This window comes from Tympanuchus pallidicinctus, unplaced genomic scaffold (assembly GCF_026119805.1).
Source record: "Tympanuchus pallidicinctus isolate F22 unplaced genomic scaffold, pur_lepc_1.0 scaffold25, whole genome shotgun sequence".
In the NCBI taxonomy this organism is placed as follows: domain Eukaryota; kingdom Metazoa; phylum Chordata; class Aves; order Galliformes; family Phasianidae; genus Tympanuchus; species Tympanuchus pallidicinctus.
Genome location: NW_026294742.1, coordinates 535,076 through 559,483, shown reverse-complemented (window position 1 = coordinate 559,483; position 24,408 = coordinate 535,076). Strand labels below are relative to the sequence as shown.

The 24,408-nt window shown below is 55.6% G+C and overlaps 1 protein-coding gene and 1 long non-coding RNA gene across 3 annotated transcripts; one reads left to right on the top strand and one right to left on the bottom strand.

Annotated features, from left to right (window-relative positions):
* Positions 1–4,526: 4,526 nt before the first annotated feature.
* LOC128083902 (uncharacterized) lies at positions 4,527–11,165 on the bottom strand. The gene is made up of 3 exons (XR_008208246.1): positions 10,963–11,165; positions 5,106–10,249; positions 4,527–4,987 (listed from the first exon to the last, which is right to left on the bottom strand). It is a non-coding gene; the product is annotated as an uncharacterized LOC128083902 (long non-coding RNA).
* An 11-nt stretch (positions 11,166–11,176) lies between these two features.
* TBX3 (T-box transcription factor 3) lies at positions 11,177–23,213 on the top strand. 2 transcript variants are annotated; one of them, XM_052689510.1, is made up of 8 exons: positions 11,177–11,784; positions 12,358–12,802; positions 14,534–14,801; positions 15,932–16,078; positions 17,899–17,975; positions 19,273–19,430; positions 20,615–21,318; positions 21,668–23,213. In XM_052689510.1, exons 2-8 carry the CDS (start codon positions 12,408–12,410, stop codon positions 22,115–22,117), a joined length of 2,199 nt encoding a protein of 732 aa, XP_052545470.1. In that variant the 5' UTR covers positions 11,177–11,784; positions 12,358–12,407; the 3' UTR covers positions 22,118–23,213. The 2 variants fall into 2 exon arrangements, with proteins under 2 accessions (XP_052545470.1, XP_052545471.1); XM_052689511.1 differs by lacking the exons at positions 11,177–11,784; positions 12,358–12,802 and adding an exon at positions 13,738–14,263.
* Positions 23,214–24,408: the final 1,195 nt, after the last annotated feature.

Here is a 24,408-nt window from a genome sequence, read left to right as displayed (position 1 = left end):
TCTTCCCCACCAAAAAGCTGCGGAAACGGGAAGCGGAGGGTTTGTCGATCCCGTCCATCCGTCCTCTCGGTTGTCCCAGCACCAATTGTAAGCTGGGAGACCCAGCCGGGGGAGTTCCCGTGGGCTGAGGGCTCCCCCTCTCTGCTCCCCGGCAACGCTCCGGGGGGTGGGAGGATGTGCGGCCGGAGGGAAGGGGTGCCGGGGGTACTTTCGGCTCAGTGCTCTAGGTGTTTCCCCCGTAAAGAATCCACCTCGGCGGCCGAGAGAAGCTGCTCTCCATGTTCTCCCGTTCCTTTCAATCTCTTTTTGTTGTTTTTTTTTTTTCCCCTTCTTTCCCTTTCCCGCCAACCGAGAACCTTCGGGGCAGGCTGCGGAGGGCGGGCGGCTGCTTGGGAATTCACCTTGCTGAGTGCGAAGGGAAACTCCCCGTCTGCCTCCTTCCAGCGGAGCTGACAGCCCGGCAGGGCCCCGCTAACCCCCACCCTGGGGGGCACCGACTGGCAGAACGCGGCCATTCAGCAGCCGCCGCCTGCCCTCCCCGTCCAAGAATGCGGGGCGGGGGTCAGCCGAGGGGGCGACGCGGAGACCGAACTTTTAGCTACGAGCACGGGGGAGGCTGCAGGGGGGCTCTCGGCCTCCCAGCTCGGAGCGCGGCCTCCCCTCATCGGGCTGGGGTCGGTTTCTTTGCATTTGGGTCCGGGACCGGCATCTCCCGACCGCGGGGCGTGTGCGGAAGGAGGTGGGCTTCGCGCAGGTTGCGAGGGGCTGGTAGTGTGCCACCGCTGATTACACGCTCTCCTCTAAAGATGGTATCCGACATGAGATAATGAGGCTCCGTGACCGGCCCCAGGTTCCCTTTAAGTTTTCCCATGGACTCGAGCTGTCGCCAGTTCACAAAACGGCAGTGTAAGACAGCACCACGCTACTCAGATCCAATTTACGGCGCACAAAAGCTGATCCCCAAATCCCCACTAACAAACCGGGACCCGCAGACAATTCCGATAATGTTTAGTTTTTATTCATTTCTCGACTAATTAACTGGAATCCCACCTCCCCACCCCCATCCTCACCCCCGCCCCGCCCCCCCCTTAACAGTGCCCAATTAATCCGCAATGTATGTCAAAGGTCTGGAACCCACTGTAAACTGCTGAACCTTTGCAAAGATTTGCGTGTCTCTATATTGATCTGATTAGGACCGGGGTGCTTTTCCCTCGCTGTTACTGAGTTCAAAATAATAAAAAAAAAAATGTGGCTTTCCTTTTTCCACCTTTTTTAAAAAGCCTCGCTTTCCCGATCTCTTATAGGATTTCTCCAAGTCGTCTCCAAACATCCCTTTGGTGTTCGTGAAAAGCCTCGCTCCTTCTCTCTCCTCTTTTTTTTTTTTTTTTTTTCCCCCTTAGGAACTCCAAAGGGAATCAAGTGAAATGAAGTGATCTGCGAGACAGGCGGTGAGCGCGCGTTGGAGGGGATTTAGAGCGAATCTGAATTCGCTGTGAAACGTCCCGAGCTGGAAAACAAACAGCACCGGGGTGGAGTGGGTTGGTGCAGAAAGGGCTCAGCCTTCGGGGGGGTTCCTGAGGCCGCCGGGTGCGGGGCGACGGTCGCCGATCGGGGGTGGCTCCGCGCTTCGCTGTGACGCTGGGGCCGGGCAGCTCGTTTCTAATCTTCGGAGGGAGGCGAATATAAAAGAGGAATTTATTAGCTTTCAGGCCATCCGAGGAATAAACATTGATTTTATTGACCTAATTATGGGCCAAATGACTCCTTCCATCGATCACGTAAAATACTTCATTTGGAGAAAAACAGGCGCGGGCGCCCGGAGGCGGGGAGAGCGGGTGGATGTGCTGCGAAAGGGAAAGAAAAGCAAAAGCTAGAAAATGTATGGAGAGGTTTTAATGCAGTTAACGTGCCCATCGCGCTGCAGAGCGAGCCCTGTCTCCCAGACGTTGCAGTGCGGATGTTTTGCAAACTTAAAGCTTTTATGTCGAATTCCAATCCGGCCAGTCAATTTGGCTAAAATAGCATTAAACAAATGGACAGCGGTTTATTTATATTCCGCCCACTGTATTTTATAGACAGAGAAGAGTTATTTGAAATGTATTTTACAAGCACAAGACAACACGTCGTTTCGGACCGAGAGCAGCGATTTCTCGTAATTAGAGTAGACTCAACGCTAATAAAGCAGCAAACAGGCTTTTCTCTGGGCTTAAACTCTGCTACTGTCCTTAGCGCTTTCTGGCGGGCTGGGATTGCAGGTTCGTTAGCGAGGGAAGGAGCGCACCTGAAGGCACCTGTCCGGGGCTCTGGGCTGCTTCCCTGCTCTTGCCAGGGCGGGCAGCGCTCATGAAAAGCGAGTTTTTAATTTTTTCTTGCTGGCCGGTGACAGCGAGACCTGCCTTTGGATTTATTTGCCTGAGAATTGACGAGGGGTGGACGCTGTATTTAGGGGGAGGGGGCGGCGCAGGACGAGACGCAGTTTTGGCAGGATGTTTGCTCCCTTCTTATGTCACCTGAGATATTAGTTCTCACCCACCTCCCTCCAGCCCTAAGTTCAAGGGGCTCCGCCTGATACTTTCAGCACAGCTGTTCCAGAAAGCTCGATCTTCCTCTTTCCAGCCTTTAAACCCTTCTCCGCGCTTCTCTCTCCCCAGCGCGTTATTACTCCCTCGAGACGAGCTTCGGAGCTCAGGGGTTTCCTCCCTGTCCTAAGCAGCAGAGCCTGACGGCCAAACTCCTATTGCCCGCAGCTGAACTCCCCGAGTCCCTCGGTCCCGTGCAAAACCCGGTGCAAAAACGCCGGGGCCGGGCCGGTGCTGCGCCGTGCCCGCACCAACCTCTGCTACCCCGACAGCACTCGGGAGGGCCCAGGGCCACCAGCAGGTGAACGCGGGTCCCGCAGGTGACAGCGGGCGGTGGCTGCGCCATCCGGTGGCCGCAGCTCCGAGCAGCCCCGGGCAGCCCCCGGCACCCGCTCCATCAGCTCGGTTCTGCCGGGCGAGCTCCCTCCTCCCTGCAGATAGAGCTTTATGCAGAACATCTGGAAGGGAAGGCGAAATAAACGACAACGCTTTTACACCACTTCCTACTTAACTTTTCTTTTTATGTGGCTGCTCTGGATTTTCCGACGCTTTGTACCGCTCCAATCTTGTTTGGATGTTTGTACATGTAATACTCTGCCCACTTCAGCTCTTTGGGACGGGCTTTTCTTCTGTTTTCTTCCTTCCACCCCCTCTCTCGACCCCCCTCCACATCCCAGTGTGCACAATCTTTCGCAATCCGCTCTGCTCACTTCGCTGCCGGGGATGGACGGTCAGGGGCTGTGCGGGCTGTGCCTCCCATAACCTGCCCCGGGGCAGGGCGAGCGGCTCCGAGAGCGGCGGCAGGCACCAACCGCGCCCGTGCTTTGCGGGAGGTGAGCTGCCCGCACGGCGCTCCCACCGATTCGCTCCCAGAGCCACCCTGCCACCCTGTCGGCCTCTTGTCTCCACCGAACAGGATTTTTCCCTGACCTCGGATCGAGACAATTGTCCTAATGGTATTTAAAGAAAGCGTGGGTAAAGTATACGTGAATGCTTTCTCCGTTATTTAAACTGGAAACTTCCAAAGCGAGCGTGCCCGGTCTCGCTAACGAGTCAGGAGCAGTCTGGGGTCCGCTCCCACGGCCCCCGAGGTTCTTCATGAACCCGAACGCTCTCGGCGAACTGGGAAACAAACTCCCAGTTGCATGTGGGCTCCCAGATCCCCCTAAATCCGGCATCAAAGTTGTGAGAAAGCAGTTCTTCCAAGCGGGAACGCGTAGCCAGCAGTCCACAGTGATGCCCACTGTCCCCGCGTGCCATCCCACCCCACCTCCCGTGTTACCACAACACTTTACACCGCCGCCGCTTTCCGAGACCGGAGCTATTGTATTTTCCTTTTAGTTCCTGCCTTTACGGAAGCGGTTGCAGCAACAGGTGAGCGGAGGGAAGGATGTTCGGGGCTGGGGGCTGCAGGCACAGAGCCTCCCGAGTGCGCACCGAGCGATGTGGGGAACCCGGCGAGAGGCGAGTGGGGCCCGGAACGAGAAACGACCCCTTCCCTTCTCCTCCCAGAGGGATCCAGCAGGGGGAAGGATCCGCTTCGGGATGAGGAGCGAGAGCTGCACAAATATTTTTTACACCTGCGACACGAAACTGGCTGCTCTCGGCTTTAATTGGAAATCTTTTCCGTATGCCCCAACTCTCGGATCATCTGGGTTTAATAAGTGTTCACAACACCCCCGCTGCTCCGGAGAAATGCCGGTATAGGAGTCGGCTGTGCCTGTGCTTCTGGATCCCGGCAGAAGACACAGCGGCGGGAGAGCGTGGCCTGCGATGTGCTGCGGGTCCGGGGAGGGTGGGGTGACGGGGAGAGCCGTCAGGTGGGGGCTGCAAAGCATACGTATGTCCGCACACACCTACAGGAAAGCGAGGAGCGAGCGCGAGATCGAAAGCAGAGCCGCTCTTTCCTGCAGCCAAGTGTGCCATTAAAAGCAAATCACTCCAAGTAGTTTTAAACTACAAAAGCATGAGATCTTTCCCCTCCTGTTACTTTTATTTTATTTTATTTTGGAAGGGGGTACAGATCTCGTCTCCCCCTCCCAGGTGACCTCGAAGGACCGGTTTATTCACTTTTCCCATGTGTGAGCATTTGCGCCTTCCGGAAATCAATCCAAAGTTTGTTCAAAATTCTAAACTGAAATAAAACGGAGCTACAAAAAACTTCCCAAGCCCTAAAGACGGAGAAGAGCCCTTTTATAAAAAACGTTCCCAGCTCGTTCTGCTCCTCACAGAGAACATCTCCGGAGGGTTTCGCTGGGTCCCATCCCTGTGTCTGCAGAGAAATGAGCTTTTCCCCGACGTGCAGAAGCGACTGGGCTGCCAGTGGGACTGCCCGAAGCCCCGAAGGCAGCGAGGTGCTGGGATCGGGCTGCTGGCCCCAGGGATTTGTCCTCTGGCAGCACTGAGATCTGGAAAGAGGTGGGGGAGCATGAGAAGACTTTCCTCGTCCAGTATCACCTTTTGGAGCGCCGCTGGGATGCAGCCCGCAGCTCCTTCTCCCTCCCTCCCCTGCACGTCGGATGTCACCTTTAGGCTGGCCGCAGTGACTAAGTTGTGCGGGGAAATTCTCTGCCATCTCTAAGTTTCCCAGGGCTGGGCTGGCGCATTTCGGTGCCTTTTGCAGCCCCCTGATGGATGTGCTGAGGCTTCGGGGCTACCTGGGGTCAGACAGAGGAAGAAAAACTGTTTCCAAGTGCCTCCAAAGCCCCTCAGTTGGGCACTGAAAATAAATGAAGCTCTTCCCTCCTCCCGTAGAAAATCGGCAGATTTTTAAATTGTTTTGTGTGTGTGTGTTTTCGGTGCCGCGAAGTTTGCGCTTTTAACGTCACTCGAGAGGGAACAAGTGACATGCGGTTACTGCGGCGGTGTCACCCCGAAGGTCCCCTGCGAGAGCAGCCACCCGCAGCCGCCCCGCTCGGAGCTTCTCCGTCCGTCAGGAGACGAGAGGGGTTAAACAAAATGGGAAAAGAGAAAAAGGAACATGAGGAGCGGAATTAGACGGCGAGAAGAGCGACTCTTGGGGCCGTTGCACCGCGATCACCGCAGGGAGCGAGCCCTGGCCGGCCGGGGGAATTGGCTGGGGCACGGCGGCAGCTCGGCTTTGGTGACAAACGTGGCGTGCAGACAGGACGTGTCCGATGCCTCCCCTCTTCTGTCATTTATCTCCTGCTGGGGGGCGTGCGGGGAAGTGGGGGGGGAGGGAGAGGGAAGAGGGGTTAGATCTCTCTTTAATTGAAACCTAGTAAGGAAAATAGTAATGGATACCAGGATCCGATTGAGAATACGTGTCCGCGGCTACATGATGAGTGTTAGTTCAGCAGACTTTAAGAAGCCAATTCTTCTTCTCTGTCATTTCTCTATTGACAGTAGCCCCTATTAGATTTACCATGTCCTTTTGCAACAGCTGGTTCTCCCACCCCCCCTCCCTCCCTTTCTCCCCCGGGCCGAGGTATCAATCGATCGCCTGGTGGCTCCGTGGCATCTCGAAGAAAATGGGAGCGAAGTGTGGCAGCGCCGGTGCCGGAGGCTCCCGGTTTCCCTCCGTGCTCCTCTGCAGCCGGCGCCCGCCGGTGCCTCGGGGGTGACCGAGGGGCGGAGGGTCGGATGAGACCCCGGGGGAGGTGGGCAAGGTTCCAGCGCCGGGGCTGAGTTGTTAAAGAACACGGCCGATGGTCAAAGCAGATAAAATCGGTTTCTCTCGCCGGGTGCCTTGTTCTACTGGGTCTGCAGGGAGCGGGCGGGGGTGAGGGGGGAATGCCGCATCTGGAGAGCTGGAGGGCTCCTTCGGGAAGGCTCGTCCCTCCTCGGGATTGTTGTTTTGTTGTTTGTGCGTTTAAATAATTGAATAAACGTATCCACTCGTTCCCTCTTTCTCTCTCGCATGCAGACACACAAAGACAGCATTGAAAAGATAGATCTGTTTGACTGTAGGAAACGACAATTAGTTCTACTTCCTGAGCGGCAAACTGTATGTGTATGCCTGCTTATTAAAAAAAAAATAAAAAATCTTTATCCAAATAGCGAACTCTATTTAGAATTTCTGCTTAGCCAGCGGTGGTGGAAGCAGAAAGATCGGAGGGGAGGGGAGGGAGAGGGAGCAGGGCTTTAATTGCACCTCCTCTAAGAGCATACTGCAGGATCAAGGCTGGGGGAAAGGGCAGCCCGGGCTCGAAGGTGAGGGGGTGCTCTGGGGTGGGGATTCGCCTCTGAGTGCCCTCTGGTTTTCTTCTCTCATCCGAGGTAAAATGGATGGGGCTGGAGAGCGCCTGAGCTGTTTGGAGATGGGGACCAAGTGACAGCGGGTCTTGCTGCAGGGATGTGAGTAGTTACGGTGTTTGGGAGGGCTCCAAAATTATACAGCACCCTGGTGTCCCTGCTGGCTGTTGATTTGGCCGTGAACAGGAGCCAGGCCGTGTGCCGATCCGGGCCGGGCCGTGCCATGCTGTGCTGGGCCGTGCCGGGACACTGCAGCCTTTCCTGCAGGGACACACCCCGGACACGGCTGGAGGATGAGAACCTTTCTCCAGCCACTCTCTTCACTTGTGTTTTTTTCTGGTGCCCCGAGGAGGTGTATGTAAAAGTATCTCCAGCTCTGTCCAGTCCTGTAAGTCCCAGGAAAGAGGACCGGTGGCCTGGCCAAAGAGAAATGTGCATCGGATTGTATTTTATTGTTGTCGTTTTTTTTTTTTTTCCAGTTTGTATTTCTAATCCCTTACCATACTCCTCTGGACCCGGGCAGGTTATTTTGCAAAGCGTTCAGGTCAGGCTTTAGCTAAAATTCAGCCGGTGACTGCAGGAAGAGCTCTGCGGAAGGGAAGGCAAGGAGCTGCCGCGGTGACCCCCTTCCCTCCCCCGCAGCAGTTCATGAGGTCTGAATGTACAGACTCGCCCTATAGGGACCCATTTCATTGTGCCCGAGGCCTGCAGTGCCACTCTGGGACGGAGCAGCGCCAGCACCGGCCCCGGCTCCTGACACCTTTCTCTGGAGGAACAGCGCTCAGAATCTGCGCGTCATCGCCGCCCCCCGAGTATTTACGGCAAAGCTGCCAAAGTAAACGAGCCCGCTGCATTTTATTTGGGATAAACATAGACCGGCCGCGGCTGCGTGTTGCTTTCCGAGGGCTGGGGGCCGGGCGGAGGTTGCGGCTGGAGGAGATGGAGGTGCCTGGGAGGAGAGGGATGCTCGGACCTGCAGTGCCACAGGGAAACGCATCGAGAGGACGGAAGTCCCAGCGGTGCGGTGTGTGGGGCTGCAGTGCGTGCTGGCCCCGCTCCCTCCTGCACAGCACCCACGAGCACCTTTGTCAGCCCTGCACGCAGGGGTGCAAGGAGACTCCCCGGCTTTCGCTGCTGGATCACGGATTTGCGGTGCACTCAGCTCACGGCCCCCCCTCCCCGGGGCGCGCACACCCACGGAGCCTCCCTGCACGCATACAGTGCTCATAGCACGCACACACGCCTCGGAGTGGCTCCCACAGGCTTGGGAGAGGATGTGTGGGCTCCGCAGTCGCGCTGCCATTCTTTTCCTCCTGCCTTCTCCCTCCAGCTGGCTCTTCGGGCTACCGGGAGAGGCTTACCGCACGCCCCGATCCCTCGTGCAAACGCTAAAAAGTTGCTTAGGAGGGCGAAATCTGAGCGAGCGGAGCTCTCGCAGCCGCTCAGCAACCAGGACTGCTCTGCTTTCCCTCCGGCCTGCATTGAACCAGGGAAAAAGCAGCGATGTTTCTGGCTCGGGAAGTGGCCAGGGGTGCTGCGGACCCGACGAGCCGCTCCCCCCGCCCCGGCCTTTGGCTCCTGCGCTCCGAGATTAGAGAGCCGCGGGCCGGGGAGCCAGCGGGGACCTTTCAGAGCTCTTTGAAGCGCCAAGATAGTGTCGGCCTTGGCGCAGCGCGGCCTGCAGACGGGCCGGGGGCAGGCGGCTATCTCGGCGTGCTATCACCCGGCCTCCCCCCGCCACAGCCCCGTTCCCACCTCCGCTCTGCTCCCGGCCCTTCTCTCTGATCTTTTTTTTTTTTTTTTTTTTTTTTTCCTTGCTCTCTTTCCTCCCCTCTCGCTCTTCTTTTTTGCTGGCTTCCTTATTTATTTATTTCCGCGCGTTGCTTATTTATTTATTTCTGGGAAAGAGGCGGCTAACAAGTAGCTGGAACCACTGGCCAATATTTAACTAAGATGGCTGGCCATCAGGTCCCCTTTTGTTTGCTTGCAAATTAATCATCCAGCACGCAGTCGGCGCCAGGGTAGATTTATCACACACAGGAGGGGGAACGAGGCGGTCGAAGGGAGACAAAGACTGTTCGCACCTTCCCGCTTTTGATCTTAGATTAGTGCAGCCTCCCTTCATAATACGAGTCTCCAGGGGGCTTCGTCGGGGAGGTCACTCGGAACTGGCGGAAGTTTGCACGCCATCAGCCAGACGCTGACATTGGAAATCATAAGCAGCGAACGCTTCATTTCCCTCCGCGGGCCGCCGAGCTCTGCGCAAAGTGCGGGGCGGGCGCGGAGGGCACCAACGGCTCCGGCCTCCACCGCGGCCCCGAGGGCGCGTACCGGCGGGGCGGGCGCGGGGAGCGGGGCGAGGCGGCTCTGGGAGCGGCTGCGCTTGTCCTGCGAGAGCCCGAGGGCACCTCCCGGTCCCTGGCAGACAGCTGAGGCCTGCTTGGGGCAAATTGCGGCCAAGTTTCTCCGAGCCGTTCCGCCAACATACAACAGCTTATTCGGGCGTTTGTTGTGGGTTCCGCAAAGGGAAGGTTCCGGGGTTCCCGTTGCGACTGCAGGCAGGAGCCCAGGCCCTGGTTCCGAGCAGAGCGCTCGAGAATTCTCGCTCCCTCCGCTCAGCAGCCGAGGCGAGCGCTGCGCGGGCAGCTAAGCTCTCGGTTCCTTGAAATACATCACGCTTCCCCCCCCACCCCCGCCCTTGTCTTTTCCCTACATCTTCTTTGAATGCATTACTCCCGCTTCCTTTCCTCCCTCCTCCTCCCTTCTCCTTTCCACCCCCACCCCCGACCGAAGGGGAGATATTTTGGTGAATGCAAAGCGATCCTAGACGCTGGTTACTACAGGGACTTCACCAAGCTGGCGCCAAGCGCTCTTAACCATGTGCGTCAAAAATGCAATGCTAGAAGAGCTAATCACTTTAGAGGTTCCGCTCCCATCTGCGCGCAGGCAGCTCTCCCCGCTCCCCTCCCGTAGGATTATCAACCCCTCTTTTAAGGCACGACGTTGGGAGCGGGGAGATCAGGCACCTCCTGGCACCTCCCGAAACGCGCGTGTCCTGCGCACCCACGCCCCCACCCGACACTCACGACCACCCGCAGACGCGCGCCCACGGACGCGCACTCCCCGCACACGCCGACACTCGCACGAGCCCCGACTCGCTGGCCCCGCACTGTCACCCACCCCCCACTCCCCGCCCCGGGAACACGTTTCCCCAGAAACTCGGCAGGCGGATCGGGGCAGACGGGAACCCACGCGTGGGGCTGCCCCGCGGGGAGAGGGATCGAGAGGGGGGATCGGGCCTGGGCCCCCCGCCCGCCGCTGCCCCGCACCGCGGCCCGGCCGCGGGGAAAGCCGCACTTCCCGTCTCCTCCCCGTGCACCTCATGGAAGAGGAGGGGTGTGGGAGCGTTAACCCTCTCGGCTCCGGGGCCAGCCGAGCGGCCGCACTCCTCCCATCTGCATAGAAAGAAATAACCCCCTTTTAATGTTTTCTTTTTAACATATATTTCAAGTCCTATTTTATTTTTTTAAATTTTGTAGCCCCTCCCAGTTGGGGATGGTGGGGAGGAAGGTGCTCTAACGTCCGCAGGCGATCAGCAGCCGCCGGGCCGGGGCTGAGAGGAGCGCGGCCCCCGGCTGCCAGCAGCCATCACCCCGCGAGCCGGGCCGAAGCGCACAGCCGAGCCTCCCCCGAACCGCTTCCCACCCCCTGGTCTCGGTCCCGGATACGGGGGGGGGTCGGGATGGGAACGGCCCGAGGTCAGGCCTGGAGCTGTTTTCTGCATTAAAAGGCAGCGACTTTCCGGAGGGGCGGGGGGGGGGGGGGGGGAAGGGCACCGAGTCGGAGGCGGAGGGGCAGCAGGAACCGGCGAAAGGAGCGACGCAGAGGGGACGGGTGTGCGGCCCAAGGGGCTCCGGAGCCCCGGGGGCTCTGGGGGAGCTTGGTGGGGGGAGCACACCGAGGTTCCCGCGGCCGCCTTCCCCCACCGGCCACCCCCACGGGCCGAGCCAGACCTCCGCTCGGTGTGGCTGAGGTGTGGTGGGGGCACCCGGGGCTGGACCCCCTGTTCACCCTGCCTGGAGGCCGCCTCCATTGCCCACCCCCCCACCCGATCCGCCCCCGCCGCCTCTCCAGCTCTGCCTGGAGCCGCAGCGGCGGGAGCTCCTACCGAGCGCCGGCAGCGCCCAGCTGCCATCTCGCCAGGGCCGGGGCCGCAATCCGGGCACGGAGGGGCCGGGCGGGGGGCGAGGCGGCCCCGAGAACCCCCCCTAGAGGCGGCTCCCGGCCGCCCGGCCCGGTGCCGCCTGCTCCCTCCCCTCTGATCATGTTGACATATTCACACGGCACGGAGTACTAGTGATGCTTTGCTGCAGCGTTACAGTTTCCGACACCTTCTTTTTATAACTCGGCTCTGTCCCCCTTCCACTCGACCTGTCAAAACCACGCCTATGGAGCCACACAATTGGTCCGAAAGCGTCAAAGAGCCAATCAAGGAGGCTCCAGCTCCCTTGTAACCCACAACACATCCATACAATCTGGTGCACGCAGAGCACAGACTCACAGGGAATTCTCAGAGCTGAGAGGCTCCTTCTCTCCCTCTCCTCTCTCCTTCTCTTTCTCTCTTTCTCCCCTCCTTCTCCTCCTTTTTCTCTCTTTCCCTCTCTCTTCCTCCCTCTCTCCTTTGCTGGAGCATTGCTGGAGAGGAGACAAGAGTATCATTCTTTCAGATTTATTTTCTTTTTTTCTTTTTCTTTTATATTTATTTATATACATTTTTTTTTAAGGCAGAGTGAAAGAGAAAGAGAAGGGGAAGGAAAAAAAAATAGGAGGAGGGTAAAAGAAAGAAGAGATCCTGATGGAAATCAGGGCGCTGTGACCAGCTCCTGCTCGGAGCGGGGGAAGGCGAGGCGGAAACGAGATTTCCCTACAAGTTTTGCTGCTGCCGCTGCCTGAAGGTTGCTGAGGAGCCTTCCCCGCTCGGCGAGGGGGGGTGGGTTTGTTCGCTTCTCTCTGCTTTCCCTCCCTCCCCAGCCTCTGCTCTGCAGCCTGCCCGTACGGAGGAAAGGTGGAGGGGTGGGGGGGAGGGGGGGGAACACAGCCGACCCAAAAAGCGAGCCCGGCTTCCAGCCGCCACCCTCCGCGACGGAAGAAAAGAGGGACTGAGAGCACGAGAAAAAAAAAAGAAGAGGAAAAAAAGGATCTCGGCTTGTCCAGCCCTTCCGCGGCAACGGGAGCACGCAGCGAACCCGGTGGATTTTTTTCTCCCCTTCTTCGGCATTGCTTTTCAAGCGCAAGGACTTCAACCCGGGGAAAAAGAGCCGCAGAGAGAGAACAACAACACAGAAAGCAAGACGAATAATGAACAATCCTGTTACCCTGCTGTCCCGAGGGCCGAGGATGTGCCCCGGCTCGGGAAGTTGTAGGCTGTAGAAGTTCTGCGTCTCCCCCATGTACTGTGCTGTTTAGAGCTTGTTTCCCCCCACCCTATTTTTTTTTTCTTTTTGGTGCTTTCTCGTTGTTATTGTTATTATCTTAATTTTTCTTCTCCATGATGTGCTGTTAGAAACCACTCCAGGACTACTCCAGCAGTAGGAAGATCGAGGAGTGGAGTGGATGAATATACCGATGAGAGATCCAGTGATCCCTGGGACAAGCATGGCTTATCATCCTTTTTTACCTCACCGGGCACCGGACTTTGCCATGAGCGCCGTGCTGGGACATCAGCCCCCTTTTTTCCCGGCCCTGGCTTTGCCCCCCAACGGGGCGGCCGCCCTCTCCCTCCCCGGGGCCCTGGCTAAGCCCATTATGGATCAGCTAGTGGGGGCTGCAGAGACTGCTATCCCTTTTTCTTCCCTGGGCCACCAGGCAGCAGCCCATCTGAGGCCTTTAAAAACTCTGGAGCCAGAAGAAGAAGTGGAAGACGACCCGAAAGTGCACCTGGAAGCCAAAGAGCTTTGGGAACAATTCCATAAAAGAGGCACGGAGATGGTGATCACCAAATCGGGAAGGTAGGTGTGGGATGGGGATCGTGCTTGGGTTTTCGGGCTCCCTCCCTCTTCGGTCTTTGCACCGGCAGCCTGCTCCGGAGCAAGGCTGTGTCCGGCACTGCCTCCATCGAGCTCATTTCATCAGGAATTAGGAAAAGTGTGAGGCAACTGCTAAGCCCCGCTGAGGGCAGCGCACTCGGGGAAAGGCTCAACTATTGAACCTCGAACCGGCCGCTCTCGGTGCGTGCGCAGGGGGCGAGAGGGGCTCTTCATGGTTCAGCAGCTTAATACTTTCTGGGAGCAGAAAGAAAATAATTTGGGGCTGGAAAAGGCGCCGGCCTGATTGCAGCCTTGCTGCACGCGGTATTTCTTCTTTCATGGAGAGAAGGGGAAATGTAGCAAAAAATATTTGTAGCGACGTATCTCTGCTGGTGAGGTGGTAGCTGCAGGAGGGCAGGGAGATTCTGTTTATCAGCTGCCTCGCTTGTGCCTGTGTCTCTGCCTTGATACAGGCATGCATTTCTGCTGACTAATTACGTCTGGAAATGCAGAAAAAGCGGCGAAAAGCACCCGCTCTGCTGTAAGGCAGGGTTTGCAGCTCCTGCAGGAGCGCGCTGCGTGTCCATGTATTTATATAACCTTCACGTGCGAATGAATGAACGCACACGGCGCGTATCGCGCTGCGCATTTCGGCATTTTATAGGTTTACACATCTGAAATCCCTCTCTATATTCGCTCCCAATCGACGTCGGTGCTCGTTTATAACTCTGCCTGTGGATGTGATGCCACGCAGCGAGCGAACCCTTCGCTCTCGGCCGTGTTTGTAACGCACGCCCTGGGGAAGGCAGCAAACGAGCGGCGTGCCGTCTGCAGGGAGAGCGGCCGGGGGAGAAACCGCTCCTGAGAGCCGCCTCGGGTCGCCGTGCTGCGGCTTCAGCCCCGCACAGCGCCGGCTGCAGGCTGAGGGCTTAGGGAAAGAAAGCCCCGAGAGTAGCGGGGGAAAAAAACAAACAGCCCGGCCCGCTTCGCTGCCTTCCCCAAGTTTTCTCTCTTAATTGTAGCAGAAAGTTTTGCTCGAAAGCCTCGGCGAATGTTAGGCGCTCTTACGTGTTGCAAAGTCATGTGTTTCCTTTTAAGCTGGGCTTGCTGAATGCCAACCGCTCGATATAATAAACAGCAAATTTGTGGTATCCTGTTGCAGTTTGGAGCCGGACTTGGGAGCGGAGGGGAGCGCGGTTCTCAGGGAGCCTCTGCACAGAGGTGTGAGCGGGACCTCGCAGCTCTCACCGTGGGCTCCTCTCCTCTTTGATTAATTACAGAAGCCCCCCCCCCGCTCTCTAACGACGGAGCCGGTTGTAGAAGTGGGGAATATTTTTAATTGGAGCGCGATCTGCTCCTATTGTTTAACAGAGGGGAATATATCTACAGATAATGAGAGATCCGGGAGGGCTGAACGAGGCTTTGCTGTTTAGGAACGGAGAGGTGTGTGCCCACCAGGGGTACGTTCTGCGTCCCACCCGAGGGACGGCGTTCTCCTGCAACTTGGGAGCGTTGGAGAAATCTTTGCACTGGGGGCGGGGGCAGATTTCTGCTTCTGAGGGACCGAGGGCCACCAAGCTTTAGGAGCTCACTGCAACGCTGTGATTCTTTTTTTTCTTTCTTTCCTTTTTCTTTCTTTTTTTTTTTCTTTTCTTTTTTTTTTTTTTCCCCTTTCGTCTCGTCTTTTCTTTATCTCCCATTCTCTGCCCGTAGGAGAATGTTTCCTCCGTTTAAAGTGAGATGCACTGGACTGGATAAAAAGGCCAAGTACATTTTATTGATGGATATTGTGGCGGCTGACGACTGTAGATACAAATTCCATAATTCCCGGTGGATGGTAGCAGGCAAAGCTGACCCTGAAATGCCAAAGAGAATGTACATCCACCCGGACAGCCCGGCCACCGGAGAACAATGGATGTCCAAAGTCGTCACCTTTCACAAGCTGAAGCTCACTAACAACATCTCCGACAAGCACGGATTTGTGAGTCCTTTTCCCCTCTCCCCAAGCACTGTTCCCCCGCAGCGCCCGGCCCGGAGCTTTCCCAGGCACTGCAATTCGGGCACCACACGTGTGTGGAAAATGGGGAATAAACAGCCCCTGCATGCAGCCGGCTGGTGTGTTTATGTCCAGTTAAAACGTTCCTTTCTTTTTCTGTTGCCGAGGTCAGGATTAAACGAGAGAATTTATTCTGCAAGCTTTCCAAACACCCAATCTGTACCGTTCAGAATAAACTTTAGAGACACGTTTCCAACATAGTGCAACTCGATATATCTCAGAGCTGCGTTGGCTCGATATATATACACATATGTAATATATTTTTAATAGAGACGATCACACTTTTTAAGCATAGGAAAATGATATGCATATGTGTATAAAGGGCTTAAAGGCCTAAGTATGCAAACATTTAAATATATATTAATCTGGATAACGTAAAGCAAGCCAGAGTGAAAATAAACAGGAACCAAAAGCAAAGGTCAAGTTGCCCATTCATGTCTATCCACTCCTTTACATTTACTGGGTGTGCAGAGATAAAAAGCTCCCCCTGCGAGTGAAATCAAACAAACTGCTGATAAGTGCCCGCCGCTCCTCGCCGTTTCTTTCTATTCCTGGGAAAGTCTGGAGCCGGGGCTGCGGCGGTGGCCGCGGTCGGGGGATCTCTAATGCGCCGAAGATTGCATTCGCCGCCCGTGATTCGATTAGACGATCCGCTCTTGCCTCTCGCAGAAGGCCTTAAGTGGATTGAGGCGAGCAATTAGACCTGACCAAGGCGCTCGTGGTGGCGTTGCTATTGTAGCTCCCGTCTCCGCTTTATTTTTATTTTCTTTTGGTTCGCCTTGTAATCTAAAGCCGTCGCGTCCGAAGCCCAAATAACTCCCGCAGAACCCCTCCCCCCCTTCTCCCCCCCGCGGGAGATCTCCGCTGGCGTCCAGCGGGAGAGCCGGAGCTGTCAGTGCTTTGTGCTGGATGCTGCGCGGCGTGTGCGTGTGTTTGCGGTGCGCTCGAGGTGCGCAGATGAGGAGAAAGCACGGGGCAGCGCGAGCGGGTGCTGCTGGCTCTCACCCTGTTCTTTTTCCCCCCACCCTCCCCCCCCCGGCCGCTCCGCACCGCAGACCATTTTAAACTCCATGCATAAGTACCAGCCCCGCTTCCACATCGTCCGAGCGAACGATATTCTCAAGCTTCCCTACAGCACGTTCCGGACCTACGTGTTCCCGGAGACTGAATTCATCGCAGTGACCGCATACCAGAATGATAAGGTAAGGAGATTAAGAAAGGATTTGTTTTACGTGTTTTGGCTTTTCAGAGAGCTTTTGCTCTGTATTGTTCCCTTAAAGATCACTGAGTTCGTCCCGCTCCCCTCTACCCCAGCTCGTTTCCCCCAAATCCTCCCTCTCCGACTTTGGGACGGCACTGGGGGAGGGGGGAAGGCACTTTCCCCGTAGCCGACCCCGGGCAGGGCAATTAAAAAGAAGGCTGTGTGTATGTGTGTGTGGGGGGGGGGAGGGGGGGGAAGGGGGGGTGCTTTGGATATACATATTTTTTTCTGCTCCCCGGTGTGGAGAAAGGGGGAAGGATGGGGTGGGGATCGCTGCTTTCAGTGTGGATTTAATCTAAGACGCATCAGAAAAAGAATCTGATCCGTGTGTCGAAAGACAGGGGGGAGAGAGCAGCGTGGCTGGAGATTTTGTAATTCTTCCTGGCCTTTGTGCTGTTTTAGCTCCTTTAACAGCAATTGGCAATAAGGCTGGAGTGCACGTCTGGTTCCTATTATTATTATATTATGATATTTTTTTTCATCCTGCAGTGTTTTATTATTTTTTGTGGTGCAGAAATATGCTCTGATCAGAGAGGAGTATCTCGCTCGAAATGAGCTGGAAGGTCTCACAGAGACAGGGCGAGAAAGTTTGCAGCGCTGCAGACGCTGCCTCCCCATTTCTGCCGCTTTATTGTCGCTCTCAACGAAGGTGGCACATTTGGGAGCCTGGCAAAAGGCGAATTTACGATAATTAAGTCAAGTGGAAGGAAGTGAAAGAGCCAAGAAGGGGCTCTTATTTTGCTGTCTATAAATTAGAACTTGGTGTGCATGTGCCTGAAGAGCAGAGCTGTGCAGACCCCGCTCGCTCCGTCCCTCCATCCGTTGCCATCCCCCACGGCTCAGAGCCAGGCATAAGGAGGGGCTGCACCCTTCCTTTCCTCAGATCCCCTCTCTGGCGGTGCTTGGCACGCGCTGCTCTCGCTTTGCTCACCTTTTTGCAAGAAAACGAAAGGTGAACGCGTGCAGAGCAGACTTTGCTTTGGGAGTTACACACGGGGCTGTCCGGCCGGCCCGCAGCTGGAAGCACGGAGCAGCAGCTCCAGCCAAATGCTCTGATATCACAAGGGGGGTTGGAGGGGGGGGGTGATGGGAAGTGGAGGTCAGGAGCACTGCTCAGATCGCATAGCTGAGGGTCTCACCTCTTCTGTCGAGGGTTTTCCCTGCTCTATCTTGTCTATATGTGCAGGAGGAGTTGGAGGGGGGAACCTGGGAGCCGGTGCTGCTCAGAGTCCAAAGCTGTTTGCTCACTGGGTCCCACTCTCCTCCAGAATTGTGGAGCAAGACCGGATCCCATAGAATCCCCCAAACAACCGCCGAAATCCCTGCCAGCCCAGATCAGCCCAAATCAGCCCGCTCCTGGCACCCCCAGAGCCCCAGCACACGCACACGCGCGGGGCATAATGCGATTATACGAAGTATTTTATTATGGCGAGGGGGTGGGTATGATTCCTTTGCGGTTTAATTATGGCATTTAAAGAGTTTAAGCGCAGGCATAACTTGCATGGATCGCGTTGCACGGCTAACTGAACGCCGATGCGGCAGCGGTGATGTGGGGCTCCTTCATTGCCACCACTGCCCGACTCACCGGCCAGCCCCAAAACGCAGGGATTCACCCCAAAATCCCACCCTGTGCACCGGCTGCTGCTGCCTGGGCGGTGGGAAGTGGGGAGGAGGAGGTCGTGTCGGTTGTTCTTTCACCAAGTCTCCTTCTTTCTGCCCCAACCCCGCTTTTGGTTTTCTTTTTTCCTTCTCTCCCTGTAGATCACTCAATTAAAAATTGACAACAACCCCTTTGCCAAAGGTTTTCGCGACACTGGGAATGGAAGGAGGGAAAAAAGGTGAGTCTGGAAACATTATATATGGGCGCCTCGTTTGGTTTTCGTGTGCAAGGCTCAGAACATGACCAGAGGTCAAAATCACCTCGCGTTTCCTACAAACCACACTTCCCCCCGCCAAAATTAATAAGGATCTCGTCGTTAATAACGCCAAACCGATTGCACGTGGGCTCCTCCGTGCTTCCCCCGTTTACTTTTTGCATTGCACGGGAAGGCCGGCAAGAAAGCGGTGGCTGCAGATGAAGGCGAAAGGCGGTGAATGCCACTGGGGCAATGAGTTTTCCTTTAGGTCCTGGCAGGAATATCTCACCCCCACACGCTGCGGCTGGGATGGAGTGGGGAGAAGGGAGGGCAGCTGAGATCTCCCCCAGCATTTTCCTCCTGACTCTCCTGAAAAGCGTGGAGGAGAAACGTAAAAACAAACCACTTTGATAGGACCCTGGGAATATGGAAGTAACACCAGTAGACCACTTTGAATAGTGAACCTGATTTTTTTATTTTTTAAATATTGGCCAAAATAGAGAAAGGGATCTTTTTTTCTCCCTCCTCCCCCCCCCCAATCTTGATGTGGAATAAGTCGTCGTTTTTTTTTGTTACAGCAGACAGGATATTTTAGCCATTTGCAATCAGTTTTAGATAATGAATAAATATGTCTGTTCCTTTTCTTTCTTAAAAAAAAAAAAAAAAAAAAAAGGGAGAAGGGGGGTTGTAATGTTAAACAAGAGGCCTTTCTCCATGCCCAGCACTCAGCCCAGCATACCACACATGCACACACACCAGCTCCTCTTGTCCGTCAGTGTGAAAATAAAGTCAATGCTGGAGCCACAGGACGGAAATGATTTCTAATTTCTCTCTAAATATAAATAGATTTTACTCCGGGTTAATTGTTGGTGAAAAGATTACATAAAGTGCCTAACAAAATAACCACTTCCTAGCAATCTTAGCAACCATTAAGATGGCTCATATCTCTGGAACATCCTCTCGTTTTAAAAGCTAATCTCCAGGGAACGGTTCCCTCTGCCACCCCCCCCAGCCCCCCTTCCTATTCTTTAATATCTGCCGTACTCAGGATTGCTGCTAACAGCTTCCAAGAAATCTCCTCTCATTAGCAGCCAAGCTCTTGGCTCTGCCTGCGAGCAGCGCGTTCCCCCGAGCCCCTGGCCCCTGTCCCCCCGCACACCCCACCCATGGGGTCTCTAAGGGACGTGGGATCCCCTTAGAGGACATCCCTATGGGGTGCTGGGGGCCTGGGGTGGGGGGGCAGGGTGCCGCTCTCCCAGCAGCTCCGTGTGCCCGGCAGGAAGCAGCTGACCCTGCAGTCCATGCGGGTGTACGACGAGAGGCAGAAAAAAGAAAATCCCACTTCAGATGAATCGTCCAACGAGCAGACAGCCTTCAAGTGCTTCGCCCAGTCCTCCTGCCCTGCTGTGCCCGCCGTCGGCACCTCCAGCCTCAAAGGTGAGCGCTGAGCCCCGGCCCTGTAGGTGCAGTAGGGACAGCCAAGTCCTGCTCGGGGGCACGGAGCTCGGCGTGCATCTCTGTGCCGTGGCCACAGCCCTCCTCCTGCCTCCCCTCGGCTTTCTCTTTCCTTTCTCTCTTCTCCCTTTTCTTTCTCTTCTCCCATTCCTTTCTCCCACTCTTGTTCTTTCTTTTGCTTTGTCTTTCCCAATCTCCTTCTTTTTCTCTTTTCCCCCTTCTTCCTTCTTTCCTTATTTCTCTTTTCTGCTTGCACTTTCTTCCCTTTCCTTCTTCTCTTCTCCTCCTCCCTCTCTCCCGGCCCCTCTCCTGCTCCTTCCTCCCCTCCACGCTTCAGAAAGGAGCCAGCTCGGAGTCAAGGGAGCAAAGACAGACCACGGGGCAAAAGTTCAAAACTGGAGTCACTCCATTAATATTCCTCCCTGAATCTGTTATTAGAGGAAGGATCTTTCCCCTGGATACAGTCCCGAACTTTGTTATAGAAAAGTCCCCCTCTTTTCTTTCTCTCCGTGCGGGGTTGGAAGCTGTCTGCAGTTCTTTCACATGTATTAATCTGTCCGGGGAGGGAGAGGGGGGGGGGGAAAAAAAGGGGGGGGAAGCGCAGGAGGAGGAAACAACCTCTTTTTTGTTGTTGCTTTACTCGTTTGTTTAAAGTCCTGCCGAGCCGAGAGGAGGGGAGCTGGGAGGGGACCCGAAAAGCAAACCAGATCTTCACACCTGGGGCGCTGAAATTAGGAGATGAAGTGCAGAGGAATCCGGCAAGCGTTTTGGGAAGGAGGAGAAGGGAGGATCCTCAGCTTGACAGAGGCCGAGGAGGGGGAAGGCTACAACTTTCGACCGTCGAAAGGGCTTCAAAGTTAGGAAAAGTTGATAGGAGACGAACCCCGAAGGGGCGGGCGGGCGGGGTTTGCCGCCCCCGGCGTGAGCGGTACGGCAGGCCTCGGGTCCTCGGGCTGTGCGGAGTCGGTGCGCTAACACCAATGCTCACTTCCCGCTGGGAGCCGGGGCGGGGATGGGGTGGACGTATTTTTCTCTTAAGAAGCGATCCCCAGCTTTGTCGTAGGAATTGCCGGCCAGCCAGGGAGTGTCCGCACCCTGCAGCAGCCCGGCGGGGGTTAGGGACGCGCCGTGCCGGCTCCCAGCCCCGGGCCGCCTTTGTCTTGCAGATCTCTGTCCCAGCGAGGGTGACAGCGATGCCGACAGCAAAGACGACCCTTTGCTAGAAGCCAGCGAGTCGGGCAAAATCAGCACGACCACGGCCACCACCCCCGCGCCGGCCAGCTCCGGTGCGGCCGCGAGCGACGACCCCCGGGAGAAGGGGGGCAGCCCCTCCAAAAGCCACTTCTTCCCCAGCGACTCGGCGACGAGTCGGAGCCGGGAGAGGACGGAAAAAGCCCCTCCGGACTCCCGGCACAGCCCGGCCACCATCTCCTCCAGCAGCCGGGGGGGAGGCTTGAGCGGCGAGGAACTGAAAAGCCCCCTTCGGGACGGCCCTAAAGTAGACGAGAACCGGCTGCTGGGCAAAGAGCCCTTCGCCCCTCTCACGGTCCAGACCGACAGCACGGCGCACCTGAGCCAGGGACATTTGCAGAACCTGGGGTTTCCCCCTGCTCTGGCCGGCCAGCAGTTTTTCAACCCTCTGGGAAACGGGCATCCACTGCTGCTGCACCCCGGGCAGTTCGCTATGGGGGGGGCTTTCTCCGGCATGGCCGCGGGCATGGGTCCGCTGCTCGCCACAGTGTCGGGGGCTTCTGCCGGCGGCTCGGGACTGGACAGCACGGTGATGGCCACGGCGGCCGCCCAAGGACTCTCGGGAGCATCCACGGCCGCTCTGCCCTTCCACCTGCAGCAGCACGTCCTGGCCTCTCAGGTACGTTCCGACGGCCCCAAGTGGGCAGGTTCTTTCTGCCTCAGGTTTCCCAGTGTCCCTCCGAAGCAATCGGGGCACCTCCCCTCGCTGCATAAGGAATTGGGTTGGGGGTGGGCGGGTGTGAGGCTTTGGGGAAGCCTCGCCGCTGAGGAGTGGCCCAGGTGGAGCCCCCAGCTCCTTGTGCCCCACTCCGGGCAGCCTCGGTGCGGGACCAGGCTGAGCCTTCGAGGTTCCAGGGATCCGAAGCGGACCTGACCGGTTTTGTCGTTCATGTTGTGGAGGGGAGAGGAGGGCAGAAAGAGGGCACGCGTTGCTAACACTTTTTCTCTCCCTCCTCCCCCTCCCGCAGGGCTTGGCCATGTCTCCCTTCGGCAGCCTCTTCCCCTACCCCTACACCTACATGGCGGCGGCGGCGGCGGCTTCCAGCGCGGCCTCCAGTTCTGTGCACCGGCATCCCTTCCTCAACGCCGTGCGACCCCGGCTCCGCTACAGCCCCTACCCGTTGCCCGTGCCCCTGCCCGACGGCAGCAGCCTCCTCACCACCGCGCTGCCCGGAGCCCTGGCCGCCACCTCCGGAGAGACCAAAGGCAGCGCTCTGGCCTCCAGCCCCGGCGCCGTGCCTCTGGACTCCGCCTCGGACCTCACCAGCCGCTCATCCACGCTCTCCTCCGGCTCGGTATCCCTGTCCCCAAAGCTGGGAGCCGACAAGGAGGCGGCTACCAGCGAACTGCAGAACATCCAGCGCCTGGTCAGCGGCCTCGACCCCAAGCAGGACAGATCCCGCAGCGGCTCCCCGTAGCCGCCAGCTCATTTCAAACCAGTCTCGCAATGCACTTTGTTTGAAAGAAACCACATCCTCCATCCCGCCAAGCCTTTCAGCCCTCCCTCCTATCCTCCCCCCTTTCCCCTTTTTATTTTATTGGGTTTTTTTGTTTGTTTGTTTTTTTAAGTTTTATTTTTAATATAAATCGCCCGGCGTCTTGTGGGCGCTGATCAGCAAAAAGTGTCGAGCTGGGGGAGGGGGGGGAGGGCGGGGAAGGGCCGGGCTGGGAGCCGGGCCGGGGGCTGCCGCACCGAGGGGCCGCCGGAATGCGTCCCACCCCCCACCCCCCTCCTTCACTGTCTAAAAAAATAATAAGAATGGGAAAAAAAAAAGAAAAAAAAAGGAAAAAAAAAAAAAGGAAAAAAAAAAACCTCCTGAAATAAAGCGAAGCAAAACAGCGAACGGACGTATAAATAAAAGAAAGTAAGCAAAGCGATTTTTTTTTTTTTTCTTCCTAAAGAAAACTGTATAAGCAACTCTCATATCGGTCATTCGCCAGTTGTTTCCTGGGCGGGTTGGTAGCGACAGCCCTCTGCGTCGATATTAAGGGAAGCTGTGTGTTTAAAATATTATCGTGATGTCTGAGAGCCACTCGGTGGCTTTTTTTGCATGTTCCGTAGTAGTCTGCTTTTTTGGGGGGGGGTTACGTTTTTATTTCGTTGGGTTTTCGTTGTTTATTTCTGATGCTCGTTTCGAATCCCAGGGACAAAATAATGATAATAATAATGATAATGATAATAATAATAAAAACGAAAAGAAGACCCCTCTTCCCTCTCCCTTAAAGACCCTCCCCGTAGCAACAACAATAAGAAGTGTAGCTGGAAAGAAAAAAAAGAAGTGGATTTATTTTATCTGAAAACCTCTGTAGCTCGACTGTAGGTTTATCACAGCTTTCCCTCTTTCATTGTATATGCAATAACAAGGTTTAAACACGCTGAGAAGAAGAAAAAAAGCGGACACTATTATTAAAGCAAAGTATTTATGTAATTATTTGATAACTCTTGTAAATACGTGGAATATGAATACTCGAAATTAAACTTTAATTTATTGACGTTGTACATATCTCTGTAAATACGGCTGCAGCTGTCTTTTGTTTTCTTCTCTTTTCATTTCAAGTCGGTTCTCCTTTACCTCCCCCTCCCTCCCCACATCCCAACTCCGACTCAGAGCAGCCCGGCCCGAACCTGCGGGTTCCGAGCTCAGCTCCTGGCTTTCTGTTCACCCCTCGCAAGGAGCCGCGGCTGGAAGAGGCAGAGGGGCAGCGAACAGCGTTCATCAAAGAGCTCGCAAAGAGAGAACGGCGAGAGAAACCGCGACGAAGCCGCGCTATGGCTTTTTAAATCCTCGTTCTCCCCGGTGTTCAAGTGCTACTTTCCGATTCAAATTTCGACCACGGGAGGAAAAAAAAAAATGAAAAAAAAAAGGGGTTTTCTATACGTTCATCGGCGACAACGGGCTTCTGCAGGCGGCTCGGGCGAAAGAAAAGATGATGGCTGGAGGAATGTCTTCACTTTGCATTATTCTTTCCCGTTTCTTTGGTGTGTCAAAGGGAGAAAACAACAACTGCCACGAAACGCGATGGAGTTTTACTACTGTGCTTGCTGTTGTCTTTGTCTGAGTGGGTGCGTATTTTCTTGGCTTGAAAGTCAGGTGTTGGTTCAAAGGAAAAAAAAAAAAATGAAGGCATATTTTGTGCGATATCGATGTCGAGAAGTTTTTTTTCTTTCTTTCTTTTTCCTGTATTTTTCTTTCTGTATTTTCTTTTTTTTTTTTTTTTCTTTTTTTCTTTTTTTTTTCTTTCTTTTTTTCTCTCTCTCTTTTAAAAACTCGCCGAAGTTTCAAATAAATTTTTATTGAAACGTGCCGGGCGTCCCGTGCTGTGCCTCCATCCCACCTGCCGGCCGTGGGGGCCGAGCGCTGCCCCCACTCCCCCCCCGCTGTCCGCTCCTCTCAATCCCCGCAGCTCATCGGGAAGGATCCCGCACGGATCGGCCGGGGAAACCCTCGGTTTAAGCAAGCTGCTTAATGTACCTTTCCATCCCCCCCCCCCCCCCCCCACACACACACACTTCTTTTAAAGCGGATCCAGAGGGTACTAAGTCACCTCTTTTAATGGAACGAGATTAAGTGGCGTTTGAAAAGTTAATGAGAACGGCTCAGCGATGCTTTTATCTGTCATAAATTAATAAAACAAAAGTGAAGAATCGGAGAATAGATAGGTTAAAATTTAATGCAGAACCCTCCCTCAAAAGTTTCCAGGTAAAGAG